This window comes from Caretta caretta, chromosome 1 (genome assembly GCF_965140235.1).
Source record: "Caretta caretta isolate rCarCar2 chromosome 1, rCarCar1.hap1, whole genome shotgun sequence".
In the NCBI taxonomy this organism is placed as follows: domain Eukaryota; kingdom Metazoa; phylum Chordata; order Testudines; family Cheloniidae; genus Caretta; species Caretta caretta.
The window spans coordinates 286,684,668-286,707,679 of NC_134206.1; the positions used below are offsets into that span (position 1 = coordinate 286,684,668).

General features: G+C 42.4%; 1 protein-coding gene across 3 annotated transcripts in view; it reads right to left on the bottom strand.

The window, feature by feature from the left end:
- The window catches only part of TBC1D15 (TBC1 domain family member 15), a 91,461-nt gene that overhangs the window by 51,155 nt on the left and 17,294 nt on the right, over positions 1-23,012 (bottom strand). For 2 of the 3 annotated variants that reach the window (XM_048835760.2, XM_048835755.2), the window contains exons 3-8: positions 22,737-22,811; positions 17,979-18,117; positions 8,830-9,040; positions 1,757-1,859; positions 978-1,028; positions 495-692 (exon numbers count right to left, since the gene is read on the bottom strand). In XM_048835760.2, the coding sequence (XP_048691717.1) occupies positions 495-692; positions 978-1,028; positions 1,757-1,859; positions 8,830-9,040; positions 17,979-18,117; positions 22,737-22,811 (777 nt within the window). The remainder of the gene's footprint in view (positions 1-494; positions 693-977; positions 1,029-1,756; positions 1,860-8,829; positions 9,041-17,978; positions 18,118-22,736; positions 22,812-23,012) is intronic. The other variant, XM_048835756.2, reaches the window with a different exon arrangement.

The following is a 23,012-nucleotide window of genomic DNA, read 5'->3' on the forward strand; positions in this document are numbered from 1 at the left end:
CCCCTTGGGCTCTCCTCCTCCAGCCTGTGGGGTTGGCACAGCAGTGACTGCGTGCCCTGCTCTCGTCATCCACTACCACCTTGCGGCGTCGTGCTTTTCACTTCGCAGCGCACACTTTGCGCAGCAGAGGCCGGCATTCAACAGTAGCAGAGCATGCAGCTGCTGCCATGCCAACCCCACAGGCAAGAGGAGAGCGGACCTCATGGGTAGGAGGTGCTAGCTCAGGTTCAAGGAGAAGGGTCAAGGTCTGGTTGGGCTGTAAAATTTGCTGACCCTCTCAGGCTCAGATTAAGTCAGGCGGGCTTGGATTCAGCCTAAAAAGTTAGGCCTGAGCAGACCTCTACTTTCTAGACAAGACATAAACCAAAGCCTCAAGAACACACACAACATGCTTCAACAATTCTAAATTCAGTGATTGTAGCGGTGAAGATATTCAGGATGTAAGAAATGTGCTTTATGTCTGTATTATGCTACTATGCTATCTACACACTCACTCGTGTAATAACTTCAAATCCTGGTTCCTCCTGTTGATTTATCTTTAGCCCTGGAATAGCATCACTGAGAAAGTCTGCCATTTCAGATGGTGGTCGCTGTTGAGTTGAAGAGTCAATTCCTCGCAAACTATCAAAAATATAGTTTGTCACTTTGGAAAATCCTCCCATAGTTGCTGTATATGGATCCTTCTTCAATTTCTATGTAACAGTAGGAGAGGAAAACAAGTTAACAGTAACAGCCTCATATTTCACACAACTACCCTAACAAAAATATAAATTATAACCAAAATTATTCTGAAAGTTAAAGGTTTTAGAATAGCAATTTTGCATAGCATAATTTTAATGTGCTAAAAAAGTCTAAAATGAGAAATCACAACAGGTAGTAGTATAACACTAATGATTTAATTTCAGAGATTGGCCAGTGATGTGCTAGCTAAATCTAGCCTACTTATATCAGAATAATAAGTCATGTCCAGTGCTTACTTTCCAATGGTGAATGGCCCAAAATGTCTTTCTTCTGTCTAGTTGCTCTACCTTCACAGAGAAAATACATCTTGAAGCAAGAAGCATCCTGCTAGAAATCTTACAGAAAAACTCTCTTTGATCACTAAATCTGAAAACTAATACAATTTAGTCAATATTACTTCCTTTGTAAATCAAATCAATGGGATGAGATCCTGGCCCCAAAGAAGTCAATGGGAATTTTGCTACAGCCTTCAGTGAGGCCAGGATTTCACCCAGTAATTGGCAGTTATAAAACAGAATAGTTTCCATCTGTGCAATATTGTGCACTGAACAGCACATATATTAGGTGAAAGAACATTATTGGTGAAAATATTCTTTCCTTGAATAATTACCTAACATTTGGGCAAGACTTGCCTTGTGTTTCTTCCCCCACCCACCCTATGAAAAAAAGTTATGGAGTATATTTGAATAATCTAAAATACTTATATCTTTATGTATAAGGCCGTAGGCAAAGCTGAAGGAAACAAGGTTTTGCCTATTGAAATAAAATCTGTACAACATGGAGGAGCAACACTTGGACCTTAAGGAATAGCTGATCATATGAAAAATAATGAAATTTCATGAACACGTAGTTATAGTATACAGGTAGAACATAAGTTCTTCACTTTCTACAGAAAGCTTGCTTAATTGTTTGGGAAGCTTTTTGGCAGCGGAAGGGCAGAGGTATTTTTAGATGACTTCCTTTTAAAATCTGAAAGGAATACTGAGGAGTAGTAGGTTTTATACATAGTACATACCTGTATTAGACCATATGTTGGTTCATCAAGGAGATTTTCAAAAGACTGTGAAAGACTCTTGTTCTGACAGTTGACAAGAAGAATTCTTTTATCCTGTGGAGATCTGTAATAAAATACAGTTTGTATCACAAGATGCCAGTTTTTCTACAAATGTTTTTAAAATTTTAGGTTTTGTAAGTTACAATTGGTGCTGTGTGTGAGAAAAGCTGATGCTGAACATAAAATCATTCTTAGTCCCTTTACACAATACACTTACAAAAATATTTACAATATGAAATTTCTTCATTTTTATACATAGTTCTCAATCTATTTAATTGTCAGAGTCGGATTGCCATTTACAAGGTGCATTAATTTTGTTATACTCATTATATTCTGAAACAGAACTGTCATATTACAGCCCTGCAAAAAAAGTATTCTAGTTTGGAATCCAAATGCTAAATCCACTCTGAAACCTGATCATCAGATGGCTGCTTTCAATGTACTTGAGCAATCTAGTATTTCAGAGAAGCATCTAAAAAATTATGACAAACCCCACCCTCCACTGCCCTTCACCTGAGGCTCACTATTCGGGAAATCAATTGGTTAAATTCACTATTTCTAGTCTTTGAAACAAAAATTATTTTATTTCATTGCTACATAGAACACATACTTGGCTATTAAAGCCTAAGATAAGAACTTTAATAACGGTTATCTCTTTTCAGTTCCAACATGACAGGATACAATGTTAATGCAGGAGGATATGAAATTCAACAAGAGATCTCATTTCAAGTCTGCCAGACCACAGTCATAGGTCTCTGGCAATGGCAGTTAATAAACCTCAACTGGGTTTTGCTAAAAGCAGCAGAGGGGACAAAGGTTGAGTCAAGTACTATGATTTGTCAAGCCAGGAGGATGAAAACCCTTGTAAGAAATTTCCATTTTAAATTAAACATTCTCTCTCTGGACAGATACTTGTTCAAAACAAAATGCGGAGCTACGCACATTCACAAAAGCAGTTATTCACAGAATTCCAGCTTTGACAATGTGGCATCAGAACAGGATTGTATTCAATAAAAACAGAGATACAAAGCCAAACTAAATAGCACAGACTGTTCAAAGTGATAAATCCAATAAATATATTTGTTCCATCTCAGCCACTTCAGACATACTGACTTGAGCAGTGACTGAATACTTTCATAACAGAATATTATTAGATGGAAGGCAAAAAGGTTATCAAAGTTCAGGAGGAGGGGGGAATGCCAGCCTGCCCTATTATTATATTGTTTTACAAAGCAGTTATGCTATCCCTATATGAATATCAAGGGTACAGTATGTATGAATAATGGAAACAGCAAGAAAGCAAAACATTAAATAACTGATTATGTAACATTTTTATATACTATGACACATCACAGAGATAATAAAAATAGTGCCTTTTCCCAGAAAATATTGTAACTGAGGTTATACATGTCAGGAAATAAAGCAAGGAGAGATGATACTAGCAAGAGGAGGGAAGGAGATTTACACATAATAAGGTCTGAAGTTGGTTGTTTTCACAAGGAACATATGATCTCTTATTTTTCTTTATGTTGATCATATTAAGCAGACACAGAAGTTCAAATATTTGTTGGAGAAACTATAGAAAGAAGTGGGTTTAGAAGAGAGGGAAGATGTGGGGTACAGAATAAGAAAACATTATTCCAAGTTGAGGAGGGGAGAAGAAGACTGAAGAATTTCAAAAACACACATTTATTAAAATTAAGATTTTTAAAAGCAGATAAGTCAATGACACTTGATTATAGATCTGCATGGAGCTAGGACCACACTAACAACCTCGATTTTTGTTAGCTACCACAACCATGCATAACTCTCAAGCACTCAAGGCACCCTACTTCTCACCATATTAAAGTAAAAATCATTATTAGTCAAAAAAAACATTAGAAAGCACTTTTTATATCAACGTACTATGCACAGTAACAAGCTGAAGAGCAAATGATGGGCAGAACAAGGAAACATCTATAATGATGCAACAATAAAAATGTAATGTAAGAACGGCCATGCTGGATCAGACCAATGGTCCATCTAGCCCAGTCTCCTATCTTCTGACAGCAGGAAATGCCAGGTGCTTCAGAGGGAATGAACAGAACAGGGCAATTTATTGAGTGATCCATCCCCTGTCACCCACTCCCAGCTTCCTGCAGTCAGAGGCCAAAGCATGGGGTTGCATCCCTGACCATCTTGACTAACAGGCATTGATGGACCAAGCCTCCATTAACTTATCTAATTCTTTTTTGAACCCCGCTATAGTTTTGGCCTTCACATCATCACCTGACAATGAGTTCCACGGGTTGACAGTGCACTGTGTGAAGTAGTACTTTCTTTTGTTTGTTTTATACCAGCCGCCTATTAATTTCATTGACTGACCCCTTGTTCTTGTGTTATGTGAAGGAGTAAATAATACTTCCTTATTCATTTTCTCCAAACTATTCACGATTTTATAGACCTCTATCATATCCCCCCTTAGTCATCTCTTTACCAAGCTGAAAAGCCCCAATCGTTTTAATCTCGCTGCATATGGAAGCTGTTCCACGCTCCTGATAATTTTTGTTGCCCTTCTCTGTACCTTTTCCATTTCTAATGCATCTTTTTTTGATATGGGGCGACCGGAACTGCATGCAGTATTCAAGGAGTGGGTGTACCATGGATTTATATAGTGGCATGATGATATTTTCTGTCTTATCTATTCTTTCCCTAATGGTTCCAAATATCGTTAACTTTTTTGATTGCTTCTGCACATTGAGCAGATGTTTTCAGAGAACAATCCACAATGACTTCTAATCTCTTTCTTGAGAGTTAGCAGCTAATTTAGATCACATCAAAAATAAAAGTTCCGTTATCATAGGATGCACAAGTCCTGACCAAGACAAGTTGCTAAAAATTTTAAAGAATGGGCACACTGAAGATAAATCAGAACAAACAAGTAGAAAAGACTTCTCCCTAAACTGTATTAATTATTCTTTTTGGGAATTTTACTCCTCCTTCTGAAGCATTTGGTACTGGATACTAGATCTGGATAGAGAAAGCTGATTATGTTTAGCAGAGGATTTCAAAATTTGGTTTCATTCCAATTTGCAATGAAAACTAAACAAATTTCAGAACTCTCAATGACCCAGACCCTCTTGATAGACTGTACCAGAGCTGGGGACACTTGAAACCAGGGGGAGATAGCTGGAGGAAACCAGACAGATTTCCAATGGAATCCTGCCTGGGTTCTGTCAGAACTTTGTCAAAATTAAACTGTCTCTGTGAAATGTTTAGATCTCAACCAATAGCCAAATTCCAATGAAAAAATGTTTCAGAGTGTTTCACCACCAGTGCTAGTGGACGCTACCAGAAAGAAGACACCATACTAGGAAGACCATTAGTCTGATCTAGTATGGTAGTTCACATGCTCCTAATCACATGCTACTTTGGGGCCAGGTTGCAGCCTGTGCTGCATACCAGCTCAAGGGAGTAGAGGCAGGGGTGGACATGGGGACACCCTATTGCTCCCTTGTACCACTGCTTCCTGTGTGAAAAGGGAACTGGGCTTTGCAGAACTGTTAGGTTTCCCCTCCCAGACAGGTGGGCAAGAAGGAAGGGAGTCATCACGGCACCCCTCGAAAGGGCCTGGCAGCATAATACACCAGCGCATCATGAAGTGTAAACTCCTCCCAATGGTCTAGGGAAATCTGGAGGGAAACTGACTTCCTAAATCACAATCTCTCTCCCAGGCTGCTCCAGGAGCAGCCCTTTACTAAGGACTGGACCACAAACTGACAATCCAGTCTTTGGTAGAAGTATACTTTAAACAGCAGTTATATATTTGGACCTGGTTTGCACTTAAAAGTTTTGCTAGTATAGATAAGTTACTTAGGGGGTATGATTTTTTGCTGACATAATTATTCAGGCAAAAGCATTAACGTATATGTAGCTATACCAGCAAACCTTTTAAACAAGGTCTAATAATCCTGCCTTATTTCTTTTTGTGATACTGCTATTATCATGTTTATAGACAAACAAAGAAGGATGTTTGTTTTGGTTCAGAGCACACTTAACGTCTTACAAATAGTACTGAATGCATGTTGTGAGAAGGTATCGACTTTACTGTCGAAAGAGTGCCACTTCAAAGGAGAGTTGTCAAGAAAATAAGAGACCATACATTCATCTTTGGGCTACACTAATGCAACAACAGATCACGCTGGAAAAGAAGTAGTACAGAATAAAATATGGGCCAAATGGGATAGGTGGAGATAAGGATAAATTATTCTTGGCTTATTCTTCAAATGCATCAGATTTATACTTAGCTACAAAAAAGAAAAAAGCATTAAACTTTTGTGCTAACAAACTAAAGTGATATTAAAGTGTAATACTAAAGTATTACAATTACTGTATTTACAGATTCATAATTTATCTTGCTAGTTGCCTTAAATTACTTTTCTAATGTAACAAGAAAAATAAATTGAATGTGTTGCTACCTTAATGTTATTTCTAGAAAACAACTGGAATATTGTTTAAAAAAAAAAGAGAGAGAATTAACTCACAAATATAGCTAACATGCTTCCGAGTCACAAAGTACGTGAACATGAAGCACTCGCTCTAATCCCCAAAACATATTTTAAACACTAGATAGATCTGTAAGAAAATACAAAGCACTAGACAGCTTTTCAAATTAGAGGGGAGTTGCATATCGAAAGGATATTTTTCAGCTGGAAATTATAGTCTATAATGACTATTATGACTGTCTATAGTAACTATGTTAACCCTGTGAAGCTTGTCACACAGTGAACTGGTCAAAATATTTATTACAAAATTTCATAATCACTATTTCCTTTTTTGACAAGGTGGTATGTTGTGGCCTAATGTAAAACCATCAGATTTGTACTAAGAAAAATTGTTGGGTCAAATGGAAGCCTCAACTAAAAGTGTGCATTTCTTTCCTTATACCTCACAGATCAGTACAGAAAATCTCCTAGTTTGGCTTCAGTACCCTCCAGGAGATAGGGCCTGATTCCAGGAGACTCCCAGTGAAACCGGGAGAGTTGGCAACCCTAGATCTGCCCCGAGGCCCTGTCCTTGCTCCCCCTCCGGTGGGCCCTCAGCTCAGGCCAGTGGCCTGGAGCCTGGGGCTTGGCAGGCCAGTGGCCTGGGCCAGCTCCGGGGTCAGGCCAGTGGTCTGCGCCAGCTCGGGCGGGCAGCTCAGACGATTCGGCCAAGGCTGCTCCGGCCGCGGGGCGCCTTGGGGCTCTGGCAGGCAGGGTAGGGGCACGGGCTCAGGCAGAAGGGGTGAGGTCAGGGGGCTAGCCTCCCCAAAGAGGGGGGTTCACCCCACACCCACCTAGCCCCTCCACAGACTGGAATGGAAGATTTCTACCACCAAATCTCTGTACCCATGGAGGGCAAGGGTAGTAGAACATAAACAGAGCAGAGATAGAGAAGTGGAAAAAGATCAAAATACTGCTGTAAAGATCATTTTCCTGGCTCATAGCTTTGACCACATCTACTGTCTTTCATCACAAGAACCAACTACTTGTCCTCATTTTCAAGATTCTTCACAACCTATACCCACCCTATCTGTCATATCTCAGACACTATTGGGATGCTGACTCGCCCCTCTGTTCTGCCTTTGTTGCCACCCTTCATCACCCACTTGCTTTATTTTCCAACCACCTTCATGTTTTCTCCCATACTGCCCTTCTCGCATTGGAGGAAGAGCTCCCCATTAAAAAAAAAAAATCTTCAAAGCCATCTCATTATCACCCTTCTAATCCATTCTTTGCCATGATGCCTACAAAATACTTGATAATGGTTAGACAGTTGATGTGTCAAATTTAGAGTCTAAGCTCTTTGGGGACATAGTCTTTACACTGTACAGTGCCTAGAACAATGGGGTCCTGGTCCATGACTGGGGCTCCTATGGGCTACCGCAATACAAATAATTAAAAAAAGATACCAAACAACAACTTCTGGAGCTCAATACAGTGGGAGGTATTATGAAACATAAGATATGCACCTGATCAGAAAACAAATTCTACTAGCCAGAGGCCAACACAACAGAAGTTCCTGCAAGGCAGAACCCCAGTGAGAAAACCAGCCCCTCTGATACTGTACATAAAGCTAGTCTAATAGTGATGTAATATCATCTCAGGAGGGTATCAGTGTTCAAGATTTGTATTTAGTCCTTCATTTCTGGGTCAGCAGGAGCAACTTTATCAGAAACTGGAAGGATCCATGGTCAGTTTTCTTGGCCAGTTTTTTTTTTTTCCTTCAAATCCTTAAGAAGAGAATGTGAAGTTGTTAAAATCAAAACAGGAATAAATGGAATTCTGAAGACCACTTTGGAGGAAACATTTATATATAGATTTGGATGACAGGGTGTTACTTTTTTTTTTCTTAAACAAAGTTTAACTTCTAGACTCATTTATCCTGACAATGTCACCTACAATAGAAATTATCATCATCAATAATAATTATTTTGCTTATATGTGAGACACACAAAGTGGGTGAGATAACATTTTTTTTTGTACCAACTTATGTTGGTGGAAGGGACAAGCTTTTGAGCTTCACAGAGATTTTCAGGTCTGGAGAAGAAAGCTGACGATCTAAAGTGATTTACACCGGTTGACTATTATCACCCCTATATTTAGATGAGGGAACTGGAAGAAAGGATAAACTCACAGTCACAAAGTCTGACAACAGTGAAGTGAGCAACAGAACACAAGTCTCCTTATTCCCATTCTGTACCCACTAGAGGGTGCTAATATCATAAACCATTATAACATTTTGCAAAGGTTGTTTGATTTTCAATAGATTGATGAAGCTTGTTTAAATATATCAAAACATTTGAAATGAAAACATGCTTAAATCAATTGTTAGAAATGAGATAAATTATTAAAGTAGTGAGAAATAAGATTAAAGGGAAGGGATTTTATTAACTTGTCAGTGTTAAATTTTCAGAACCTACTTTCATACTTGCAAATGTATTACTAGAATTTACAATTATTGCCGTTATTTATATGATATATTAACATAATTAAGAACTTTTTGATACTTACTCACACAACACCACATATTTTTCAAGGGACACAATCAATAATCTGCTATCACCATGATGGAAGTGAAGAGCTGGGAGGATGACATCATCCTTTAGACAGAATACCAAATAAGACCATCCCATGCCTTCTTTGTTTTGTTTGATTGACTTCAGATCTGTCAAACTGAACTGGAATGACCACTTGCTTTCTCCATTTGCATGAGTTGTAGCATCTTTAAAGACAAAATTGTGACAATTACAGTTTGGCTTCCACTATTAGCATCTACATATACCCAGGAACGGATTTACAATGAAACAAACTGTGTAGTGGCACAGGGCCCCCAACGACAGGGGGGCCCACAAAATGCAAGACAAATCTCATCTGACAACCTGCTCCTGAGTCCTGGCCAGTGGCACAGGCTGCCTGCATGCCGTGACCAGTGGCCCCACGCCACTCCCAGAAGCTGCCAGCTGCTGGCACATCTCTGCAAACCCCTGGTGGGGAGAGGGGGCTCCGAGTGCTGCCCGAGACTCACTGCCCTCCCTCCCCACAAGGGGCGCACAGAGACGTGCCAGCAGCACGGCTAAGGCAGTTCCTTCCCCACTCTGCCTCCCTCCCTCCACACCACGCCCATGCTGCTCCCTGAAGCGGCCTGCTTGTCCCTGTGGCCCCTTGCAGGGGGGATTGCGGCCAATGGGAGCAGCAGGGGTGGTGCGTGGAGACCCTCTGGCCCTCCCCTGCCTAGGAGCCACTGCCAGAGGGGTGGATGCGCTGGTCACTTTGGGAGCCGTGCCACGCGAGGTAAACGCCACCCCACTGACCCCCTCCTGCACCCCACACCCAAACTTCCTCCCAGAGCCCGCATCCCACACCCAAACTTCCTCCCAGAGCCCGACTCCTCACCCCCCCCACACACCCCAATCGCCTGCCCCAGCCCGCACCCAAACTCCCTCCCAGAGCCCACACCCCTCACCCTCTCCTGTCCCAATTAAGGTACCTCACTTTATTTTCATTTACTTCCCTTTACTTATAATATAGGAGGAGGATGAAGAAAAAAAAGAATGAAAAACAGGTGGGAGGCAGAGATAAGAGAGAATGTTCTTTTTCTTGGATGGGTCCTAAGGCGAGCGAGGGCACAAAAATGAATCTGCGCACAGAGCCCCACTAACTCTAAATCTGCCGCTGCATATACCCCATATCAATACTGCCAACTTTTCAGAAATGTAACACTAGCTCTGGGAATGAAGTGTGCACTGTAGCATTCTTCAGTTCTCACTGTACCTGTCCACATCCCAGAGGCTTCTAAACAGTTGATACAGCTATCAGACATAATTTTCCTGCTTATTTCCTAGACAGTTTGTCTACCATCTGTAAATTCACTGGCTATATGAAATCCCAACTACAAGTGCCATGTCCCATGATCCGCCTAATGGCTCCAATCAGATTGGGGCTCTGTTGTGCTAGGCACCGTACAAACACACAGGTAGGCAGAATCCTTGCCTCAAAGGGACCATTATCTAAAGCCCTGATCCTGCAGCCATATACCTGTGAGTAGACCCCTCACCCCAGTCAGAAAAAAAAGTTATTCACTTGTAAAGTTAATTCCATTCTAGGTACATGTCACAGATCCTAGCAAAGTATCTCCTCCAGGCCACCTTCTAGGACTCTTGTGAGGGGAATCCAAGCCTCTCCTGCACTGGATTACCATGGTGTTTCAACCTCTTGGAGCCTCAGCTGGTTAAAGCATTGGTTCCTCCCTTGACCCCTCCAGCACATTTCCTGGGCACGGACTCTCAGTCTGCTAGCTACCACTTCTCAGAAATGGAGCTCCGCAGCCCACCTGCCCTAAGCCCCCAGGATCAGGACTGACCTTCAAGATACTCAAGTTACTTAAATACACCCTATCCCAGAATTCCACCACAGACGTGTGAAGCTTTTGCTTTACAGGTTCAATCTCTCAGGGGCACACAAGCAGTTGCGAACCACATAACACATTGATACTTAATATTACAGAGCACAGGAGAGTACAACTCATACAAAACAACAAACATCTTAAACATGCAGGGTCCTTCACAAGGGAAGGTGAGTTAGCGAGTCCTACTTGGGGAACCATCTAGGTCCAGGAAAGTAGGCAAGGTGTCCCCTGCCTCATGCAAACTGTTACATGGTGACTCATCTCTCCCTCATGGAGCCCCTTTCTCAGCTTGTGGCCCTGCTCTCTCATATCCCACATTTCCTTTTCCTGTCAGGCTCATTGTTCTTGTGCATTCCCTGATTTCAACTCCTCCTGGTCCCCTGGGCTGCCTCTCTTCTGCTCCTGGTAACGTTGTACTGCTCTTACCTTCCCCCGCTCCCTTCAGAAGGGTTATGCTAAAACCAGATTTCTAAGGATGCAACTGCTTTTCAGCCTAACCTTTCTGAGGTCTAAATACCATTGTTAACCTTGAGTATTTCCCATTGTTCCTACTAGTGTGAACCTGCTACAAGACCTGTCAGCAATAGCTGATCCCCATACACATAGGCACTCATGATACAGCAGGTTTTCATAATACACCTTCACAATATCAACCAGAATTCATGAACTGGGACTACGTTTGTACAACTTATAGTATGCATGCACCCCATGTGCTTGAGACAGGAGATTTTAGCTAGCAGTGTCCATTTGTTCTGCACTGCCCTTTATACCCTTGGTATGAGGCACAGTACTCAGCCTCATACCAAGGGTATGAAGGGCAGTGCAGAACTAACTACCACTCCAGTTTCTTTGCCATCTTGGAGCCTGAAAGTATAGGACGACTCCAAAGCAAGGGGAAGGAGGGTGGGTCATGGAATATACATATAAAAACATCTCAAAGAACTCCAGTTACTGCACAGGTAAGTAAAGTTTCTTCTTCAGATGCTTCTCCACATGTGCATTCCATTCTAGGTGACCCCCAAGCAGAGATCTAAATTAAGGTGTTAGATGCTCAGTGTCTTATCTAAAAAGAGACTGAAGGACTGTTCTATCAAAAGAAATGTCTGCTCTAGATCTTTCTGTCACGGTATAGTGGTTACTAAGGTGTGTATGGAACCGCAGGTGGAAGCTTTACAAATATCAATTATGGGTTTTTTTTTCTCAAAGTAGCAGCTGATGCCACCTATTTCCTAAGGGAATGGGCCCTGACAATACTCGGTGGACCTAGTTTAGTCAATTCATGATGCCCTGAAACCCACCTTAACAACTTTTGAGTAGAAATATGACGGCCTCTCATCCTTTCAGCAAAGGAAACAAAGAGTCTTGTTGAAGATCTAAAGGGTTTTGTCCTCTGAAGGTAAAAGACAAGGACCCTTCAAATATCCAGGGTTTATAATCTCACGTCAGCATGTTTACGAACAGGGCTTTGGAAAAAATATGGGTAAATGAATGGCCTGATTTAAAGGAAATTCATGAACTTCGGCACGAACTTCGGACATGTCTGAGGGATACATTACCAACTTTAAAAAAACTGTGGGGGCAGGGGTATCAGCCATAAGGGTCCCTATTTCTCCCACTCTCTTTACTGATGTGATAGCTATAAGGAAGGAAGTCTTCATAGACAAGTGCAAGAGGGAGCATGAAACCACAGGTTCAAATGGAGGTCTCAGGAGAGCTGTCAAATTACATTTAGATTCCATATAGAAGATTCCATTCCCTTATAGGTGGGAATATCCTCACTAGACCTTTAATAAATCTGATCACAGGTAGGTAGAAAAACACCAAAAACCCCTATGTAAGTGGGTAGTATGCCCTTATGGCACCACGATGTACCCTGAGAGAGCTGAGTGATAGACCTAAGGTTGTTGATAACAGCAGATAGTCTAAGATAGTGGGAATTTGCAACTGAAGAGGCACAAGTCTACAATGCTCACACCAGGTGATGAAAATTCTCCACTTTGCATCATAGTTTTTTTTTCTAGTGGAGGTATTTTCTGCTGTTGATCATAATATTTTGAATGCTAGTAGAACATGCTCTTTCTACTTCCGACACGCATCCAAAATTCACAGAGATGAAGTGAGGATAGGTTGGGAAGATAGGTTCAACTCCCATCCTGAGATAAGAGATCTCATACAGTACTAGCAAAAAGAAATGTTGGGAGGGCTGCTGGAGAAACATGAGAGCTCCAGAAACCAAAACTATCTTGGCTACCAATGCAGAAGTTATGAGGGAAAGTGTGACTGCATCTTGCCTGGCCTTCCTGAGCACTCTTGGAAGTAACAGAATTAGTGAATATGTATACATCAGAACACAAGACCACAGAATGAGGAACACATCTACTACATGTTCTGACCACCTCTGGAACAGAAAGTTGGGCATTTCTTGTTCTTGTGTGTCACAAATAAGTTCACTGAGGTGTGACCCCGCTTCTGGAAGATTGACTGAATTAGAGTTGTGTATTTCGTATTCATGATCTGCTGAAAAGTGTTTGCTCAGCTTGTCTGTCAATGGGTTCTGCAGACCCGGTAAGTAAACTGCTGTGAATGTAATGCAATGCTGTATGAACCAATTCCACAGCTGCTCTGCTCTCTACACAGGGGAGATGACGTGCCACTCCCTGCATGTGTATATAAAAGATAATAGTTGTATTGTCCGTCATAATCTGAATGCAGGCATTTTGGATTACTCTTAGCTCCAGAATATTTGATGTTCTGGGTGGGTTTCCCAACCCAATAGAGATGCATTTGTAACTATCACTTTTGTTGGAAGAGGTGGGGAGAAGGGAACTCCCATGCACAGTGTGGGTTCTTCCACCAATTAATGGAGGCAAGAACCTCAAGGGACCACTAGCGGCAGGTACAAACTGTGATGGCTCAGTGTAGGGAGCCAGGGTGGCTCCCCTCGGAACCAGAGGGTAAAGAGCCACCCTCTCAGCCTGAGTGGGCGGGGCAGACCAAGTTTATTCCAATCCCCAGAAGGGGAGAGGTGGAACAGGAAGTACAAAGGGCGGGGCCCTTTGCCCAGTGAGGGCAGCACCAGGGAGGGAGACAGACACAGGCTGCTGGCTGTTCCCTCCAGACCGTGCTGCCGACCCAGGGGAGGCCCTGGGCCAGGAGAAACCTGACCAGGAGGAAGGACTGAGGCGACCAGAACTGCCAGCTGCCGAGTACCCAGAGCGGCCACACTGTAAACCGGGCCAGCGTGAGCCTGACACAGAGGGGGAGCTGGAGCTGCCAGCAGCTGAATACCCGGACGAGCTGGAGGGACCGGAGAGGCCGGCTTGAGAGACCGGGTAGGAAGTAGCCCAGGGGCAGAACTGCACAGTGTGGTGGGTGTATTTGGTCAGTGTGGCGCGGATGGTTCCCCGCTGACCTGGCGGCGGGACCCTCTCCTCCCGCCACTGTCAGGGCCCGGGGCTGGAACACAGTGGAGTTAGGTGGGCCTGCGTTCCCCTACCCCGGCCAACCCGCCTTGGGTAGCAGAATCCCAAACACCACAGACTTGTGCCAACGCTCCCCTGCCTGAGGGGCGCACCGCAGACTCTGGCCAGCACACCTTCTCTGCTAATTCCCCAGTGACCGAAACGTGTAACTAAAGCCTGCCAGTGGGACAGTAGCTCTCCATCACCCCCTAGAGGCTCGATGGACCGATTGAAACCTGTCACACTTAGCACATGAACAAACTTCATCCAACCTTGCAGGCAGCGTAGGTGTCATCTGGCATGCAACATTATGAAAGTGCAAGAGGTCATACGGCCTAGTAAGCTGATAAAAGTCATTGCCAACTTCTGAGGCACTGTCTAAAAAGTATTGTGGTAAGTCTGGCCATAGTCTCAAACCTGTTCTTGAGGTAGATAGGCCCTCGCTGTTTTGGAGTACAGTATAGCCCTGATAAATTCTATTAATTGTATTAGAATGAAACAGCGCAAGTGCTGACTCACAGACAGAGATCCAAACAGATGGAGAATGGTCTGAGTGGAGGTCTGACCTTCTTGGTAAGAGTTCTCTTGACCAAGCAGTTGTCTAGGTATGGAAATACCGATATCCCCTGTTTTCTTAAGTGAGCAGCCATTACTGCTATGACCTTTGTAAATACTCCTGGAACTGTGGATAAATCAAAGGGTAAGATACTCTTTTGGCCTACCACAAACTACAGGAATTTTCTGTGTGCAGGATATATGGCAACATGAAAATAAGCATCCTGCAGGTTGAGAGCTGCAAACTTATCTTTCTCATTTAGCAATGGTAACGCAGATATTAAGGTAATCATCCTGAACCTTATTTGCTGAATGAAGGTACTGAGCATACTGAGGTCCAGAACAGGTCTCTAACTTTCCTTCTTCTTGGGCATGAGGAAATATTTGGAATAGAAACCTGGAATAGGACTGAGCAGGGCATGAGATCACCTGGATAATGATTACAGGGATAATGCTCTCTGTAGCAAGGAGGCTGCTTCTTAGGTTAATATTTTGGATGCCTATTTATGAGAGCAGCCACTTCCTCTGCTGCAGGTGATAAATTTTTTGATACACAAGAGATGTGTATATGTCTAATGATTTCAGGCTTGCTATTAGAGTTTTTGGGCAAGTGTAACATACTGTTTTCTCGCCAAACAGCTCTGACCCTTCAAACAGTAGGTCTTTTGTAGAGACCTGTACTTCAAGCACTAAAACTTCTCTGAGAGGAAGTCTAGAGAGCTAGTTTTGTGAAAATATGTGGGAAATCTTCTCCACTATGCTAGGACTGAATAAAATATATCCGACTCAAAGGGAGAAGCTGCACAGGCAGGGGGGGTAGAAGGTAAAGCCAGCTTTGGGGTAAGTACAGGAGAGGAAGTTGATACCATTGAAGTATTAACCTCCCAAATCAAAGAGATATGCACCCTTCCTAATAGTAACAGAGTCAGGCTTCCCAGTACTACATCCCTTGGTACCATGTATTTAATCAGTACCAATGTCAAATGAGCTGGGAACCTCAAAATAATATAATCCCTTTGGGGGCGGCTGTGATTAAGGTGCTCAGTACCAGCCTACCCTATGCCAATAATGAAAATCTGTGCCGATGTTACAGCACCCTAATAGGCACCGATGCCTTGGCTATAGGAACCAGACAAGTGGTACACCACATTCCACAAGAGATCCACCACTATCCATTCCAGGCCATGGAGTCTTGGGAAGCAATTTAGACCTCTTCTTCTATCATTTATGGAGAGATCTGCCTCTAGATTGAGGGAGATGGATATCCTTCAGCTCTTTCCACAACATTTCCCTCCAGGATTGTTTAGTAGATGAAGACCTATCTTGTCCCACGTTCTTGCATTACTGGGAGCAGAGCTTGAGGGGCACACTTTGAACTTGCTGACCAACAAACTGGGGGTGGGGCTATTGATGGGTCTGACTCCCTGGCTGGTCCCAAGGAGTAGTCCGATATTTTCAGTCTTGTCTCCGGTTTTCATACCCTTTTTGAAAAGGACTTATACACACTGCTTTTTGAGGGGGATGAGTGATTCCCATAACAAAAGACAACATTGAGTGCATTCATGACTAAGAGGAAATGCTAACTTGCAAGAAGAGCAATATCTGAAGCTAGGTGATTTAGGCTGAGGCATTATCACCCAAAAAGACCAAAAAACCCTAAGGGGGGAGGGGGTGGGGGGAAGAGGAAATGTGAATGAAAGCTTCCTCATAGCTAACTGAAACCTATCAAAAAATTATAAACAGCTATAAAATGATCATCAACAGGCAAATCACTAGTCTAACATTAAATAATCACTATGTGCAACAATAAAATAATTGGAGTGCAGGACACTGAGCACTCCATCGCAGTCTTGGGCAGTGAGAAGGAACTGCAGTGGTGGTTAGTCCTGCATCGTCCTTTATACCCTTGGTTTGGGGTACAGGGGTACTTAAGGTGCATGAATAGACTGAACAGTCACCGCTAACTAAATATCTCCAATATCCAGCACAGACGGCTCATGTACACCTGGAGTGGAATACACGTGGACATACACTCTAAGAACCACCATCATTGATGGGGTGCCATATAAACATAAGGATCCCTTGTCACCAGCTCCTGGTGTGGTCTTTTGTGGGGTCTCTGCTGCCCCCGACTGGTCCAACTTAGTTTGCCCCTGGGCAGGGCAGTTCTTGGACCCTCAGCTCGAATTAAATCTAGAAGTATGTTTCAGTCTCTTGGCTGTTCATAGAGGCAGCCTGGTGCAAGGGTGTTACCCATTTGCTGTCTCAGGCTGTTCTGCATCCCTTTCCTTCTCTGCACTCTCCCCTTTATAGCAGGCTTTGTTTCCTCTACTGGATGAAGCTCTTGGAGCCTGCCTCCATGACTGGCAGCTCTGGCAGCTGCATGAAGGTGTGGTCAAGCTGTTTGCCTACAAGCTGTTCTCCTCCCCCTTCTATCTACGCTCAGTATGGGGTTTGTTGGCCCCATTACAATCCCCAGTTACAGGACTGGTGTTTAATATAGTGCAAGTCCATGAATATAAAAAGATGGAGGGGGATTACAGAGGGAGGACAAACCTAACTGTAAGAAGATCACACACTTACAAGCAAAATAATAATGGGAAACATAAGAACTGTGCACACGCTAGCTATGAAAACTTGATGGTTCCAAATTCTTTAATTCTTTCAATTTTCCTGTATTTATTTTCTTATTTTACCAGAACTTGAGTGTTAGGTGTGAATAGAGTACAATTCTCCAGCTATATCTCTTTTTTTCTGATGTGCAAGCTCTCACTGCACAGTAATATACTCAAACTCCCTCTGGTGTTCCAGTAGTGAAGTAGCATCTGCTTAATACAGCATTAATCTTCCCATTCTCTCTCCTAACTATTGCATACATTTGTTCAAGTTTCACTTGCTTAAGAGAGATGTGAAGGTATTATGCATATTAAGACAGGCATACCAATGCTTTGTTACACAGTAGGACGAGCTCTTAAAATGCTGGTTAGACATAAGCTTCAACCACACAATTCCCCCTGGAGTGATTTGGAGAGGAAATCAGACTGAAGAAGCAGACAGCTTTGTGGGTGCAGAGATCAATTCAGCTGGGAAAATGGAAGCAATTCAAGCCACAAGTCACCTCAGCATTTCAGTTCCTGAGGGAACACATTTGAGAGTATTTTTATAAACTAATGATCTTTCAAAACCAAGTTAATACCAAGGGAAATATTTAAAATTTCAGAATTTATTTTTTCACGTACCTCCATTAGAACGTGGCTTCTTTTTAAACGAGACTGTGTTGACCATGTCCCATTCTGCCTCATAATTATTCTGGTGGTCTGACCCTCGTGGAGATTTTTCTTTAGGGGTTTGTGTCCACTCTACAACTGAACTGGAATCCTAAACAAAATTAAAAAAAAATAAAAAATAAAAAATGAAGTCATAAAAACTAAAACTAAATTTTATCAGTAGTGAATTTCAAGATTTAAAAAACACAAACACCTTTGGTAAATTGGAGTTAAGGCTGAAAGTACAGACTTGAGTGTTAAAATCCTCAGAAGAACATAGTTATCAAACAACTATTAGGAAAAAAACAAGAAATTCCATGTTCAGTTTAAATTCAAAAGAAACGCAAACATTTGAAACTTATAGAAAAAGACAGTGAAGATCACACAAATAATCTTAAATCTGCCCAACTAGAGATGCACTAAGAACAAGCAGAAATTTTAATACAACCTTACCTATTCATAATTGACAAATTGATCTCATCCCAGTAATGACAGATGTATCATTTATTACTCTAAATTGTACAATTCTTGAGCCACTTCCACCCTTCTTTACGACCATAGACAACAGAAAAGGATGCATTTTAACAATTACAAGTTAAATAAATAGTATTTTAAAAGCAATCATTCCCAACTCCCTGCAAAGATTCGATGTGTCAATTATACCATAGCGAGAAACAGAATTGGCCTTTGTTCTAAATCAAGATCACAGCATTAAGGCAGCAACACAGAAAGAGTAAAAGTTATTAAGATGGCAAACATTATACTTTGTGTCCATATTGTGTGCATTCACCAATAGCGATGGTTCGCCATGTGCAGCTGCTCTGTGAATACCAAAAGTAATCTAGAATTGTTTCAGTCCATGGCACGCACCACAGATTCCTGTTCAGATTTGTAGCTCATGAAATACTGCATGATCAGCCAAATTATGTTCATAACACTCATCACAAGACCAGAAGGCAGTGCAGGATCCATGTTTTTAGGCAGAGATGGTAGGTGCACAGTTTACAGGGGTGGTTGAAAAATGCCACAAAACGTAGTTGGAAGCTCATGAAATGACACGACACAAAAAATGCATCATGGGACAGGGAACCCATGCCCATGATGCACTGCAATCCGTTCCCACAACTTCTAGCAGCAGAATGTGTCGAGTTGCACAGTGAGATAGCTACCCACAGTGCACTGCTCGCTCTCTCTATGCTAGAGCATCAACTGTGCATTCACTCTGACACAAGGAGCACTGTGTGAACACGCAAAAGCAATGTAATGTATAGCGGGTTTCAGAGTAGCAGCCGTGTTAGTCTGTATTTGCAAAAAGAACAAGGAGTACTTGTGACACCTTAGAGAGACTAACAAATTTATTTGAGCATAAGCTTTCGTCAGCTATAGCTCACTTCATCGGATGCATTCAGTGAAAAATACAGTGGGGAGATTTATATACACAGAGAACGTGAAACAATGGGTGTTCCCATACACACTGTAACGAGAGTGATCAGGTAAGCTGAGCTCTTACCAGCAGGAGAGCAAGGGGCGGGGCGGGGGGGGTGGGGAAGAGAACCTTTTGTAGTGATAATCAAGGTGGGCCATTTCCAGCAGTTGACAAGAATGTCTGAGGAACGGCGGGCGGGTGAGGGGGAGGGGGAGAGGAGATAGTTTTACTTTGTGTAATGACCCATCCCACTCCCAGTCTTTATTCAAGCCTAAGTTAACTGTATCCAGTTTCCAAATTAATTCCATTTCACCAGTCTCTAGTTGGAGTCTGTTGGAGTCTGGAACCCCGACCAGGGATATTGTATCTGCTACCCAAGATCCATAAACCTGGAAATCCTGGACGCCCCATCATCTCAGGCATTGGCACCCTGACAGCAGGATTGTCTGGCTATGTTGACTCTCTCCTCAGGCCCTACGCTACCAGCGCTCCCAGCTATCTTTGAGACACCACCAACTTCCTAAGGAAACTACAGTCCATCGGTGATCTTCCTGAAAACACCATCCTAGCCACTATGGATGTAGAAGCCCTCTATGCCAACATTCCACACAAAAGATGGACTACAAGCTGTCAGGAACAGTATCCCCAATAATGTCACGGCAAACCTGGTGACTGAACTTTGTGACTTTGTCCTCACCCATAACTATTTCACATTTGGGGACAATGTATACCTTCAAATCAGCGGCACTGCTATGGGTACCCGCATGGCCCCACAGTATGCCAACATTTTTATGGCTGACTTAGAACAATGCTTCCTTACCTCTCATCCCCTAACGCCCCTACTTTACTTGCACTACACTGATGACATCTTCATAATCTGGACCCATGGAAAAGAAGCCCTTGAGGAATTCCATCATGATTTCAACAATTTCCATCCTACCATCAACCTCAGCCTGGACCAGTCCACACAAGAGATCCACTTCCTGGACACAGTGGTGCTAATAATCGATGGTCACATAAACACCACCCTATACCGGAAACCTACTGACTGCTATGCCTACCTATGATGTACCTATGTACCTATGATACAACCGCATTGTCTCTGTCTGAGGGGTTGGAGCAAAACATCTACAAGATCTCCATCAAGCGTTCTTACAACTACAATACCCACCTGCTGAAGTGAAGAAACAGATTGACAGAGCCAGAAGAGTACCCAGAAGGTACCTACTACAGGACAGGCCCAACAAAGAAAATAACAGAACGCCACTAGCCATCACCTTCAGCCCCCAACTAAAACCTCTCCAACGCATCATCAAGGATCTACAACCTATCCTGAAGGACGACCCATCGCTCTCACAGATCTTGGGAGACAGGCCAGTCCTTGCTTACAGACAGCCCCCCAACCTGAAGCAAATACTCACCAGCAACCACACACCACGCAACAGAACCACTAACCCAGGAACCTATCCTTGCAACAAAGCCCGTTGCCAACTGTGTCCACATATCTATTCAGGAGACACCATCATAGGGCCTAATCACATCAGCCACACTATCAGAGGCTCATGCACCTGCACATCTACCAATGCGATATATGCCATCATGTGCCAGCAATGCCCCTCTGCCATGTACATTGGCCAAACTGGACAGTCTCTACGTAAAAGAATAAATGGACACAAATCCGATGTCAAGAATTATAACATTCAAAAACCAGTCGGGGAACACTTCAATCTCTTTGGTCACTCGATTATAGACCTAAATGTGGCAATTCTTCAACAAAAAAACTTCAAAAACAGACTCCAACGAGAGACTGCTGAATTGGAATTAATTTGCAAACTTTGGCTTGAATAGAGACTGGGAGTGGATGCGTCATTACACAAAGTAAATCTATTCCCCCCCCCGGCTGTTCCTCACCCATTCTTGTCAACTGCTGGAAATGGCCCACCTTGATTATCACTACAAAAGGTCGTGTGTCCCCCTGCTCTCCTGCTGGTAATAGCTCAGCTTACCTGATCACTCTCATTACAGTGTGTATGGTAACACCCATTGTTTCACGTTCTCTGTGTATATAAATCTCCCCACTGTATTTTCCACTGAATGCATCTGATGAAGTGAGCTGTAGCTCAAGAAAGCTTATGCTCAAATAAATGTTAGTCTCTAAGGTGCCACAAGTCCTCCTTTTCTTTTTGTAATGATAGCGATTTATGATAGTCAGCATAGCTTGCGTCAACTTAAGCTATATCTACACTACAGACAGCCCCCCAACCTGTGAGTTCAGTTCACCAGTGAGTTCAGTTTTCAACCACAGGGTATAAAGGGAATGAAAGAGAAGTTGGAGACTGACATTGCCATAAAGAAAAGAAAGTTATTTGGGTGACCTTAATTGTGCACTCTCACACTTTCATATGTTTGTGCTTTTAGTAACTATCAACACAGAATTTCCTGGCTTTCTAGACTTGTGGGTCATGTGTTTTAAGCAACAACGTGAAAGGATCTTTAACATTCTAATCTTTTATAGTGCTTTTATTGTAACAGACTTAGTAGGCAGAGGCCAAAATTGGGCTTCTCATAGTGGGGAAGTAGAACCACTATAGCTGAGGTAGATATAAGCTTACTGTTAAAGCACTTAGAAAAATTGGAAGTTAACATCTACATACATATGAATATTGCATAGATCCCTGACCAGCCCATGCAGAGAGATTTCTGCAACATCAAAAGAGGAATAGGAAAGAATTACTTGTCTTAGGCCTAGTCTTTCTTGACTAGGATTTAAATGTCTGATGTTCGGTCATGTTACCTACCTCAATTTAAGACCTTCCAAAATGCTAAACAAAACAGGGCAAATTTTATTCATTTGTATTATAATAGCTTTGTTTTAGCACATACCAAACTAGTACAGTTAAAGCCTCTAGGCTTTAATCAAGATATTTTCTCTCCTAGACTTAAACCATTTTAGTTAGGGTGTGTGAGCTAATATCCTAACACAACATCTTTAAACCCTCGTATAGGCAGATCCACAGAGGTAGCACTCCCCTCTTTCATACTCTGAAGATCAGGTTTCATTGGACCCTAGCACCCTCCACTCAGACAGCAAAACATAACCATCTTTTTGTTCTGTCTGAACAGTGCTTAGCATAATGGGGTCCAGGACTAGGGCGCCTAGGCACTACAGCAACAAAAATAACCATCACCCTGAATAAGTAAACTTCCAGTTTTAGGATCATCTAGCTAAATTTAACAGATGAACAATACATACAAAACCTGCAGAGAGAGATGAAAAGGTGAATGCAAGTAATTAATAAGCATACCTTTCCAGCACAGAGGATATTGGAAGAGTCCAAAGTATCATCCAATGGTCTCCAGTCTACTATTACTTCAGCTTCCTACAATACAAGTTACACTTATGCATCAGCACAAACTCAGTAAGATTATAATTAAGAAAATGAAGATCTCCCTATTTATGCAAAGAATTATGTAGGTTTACTTTATACATACATTTTAGGTATAGCTGCCAAACATCATGGTGTACATTAACAAATACAAACACTAAGGATTTTTCTTTTAATATTTTAAACTTGCAAAGG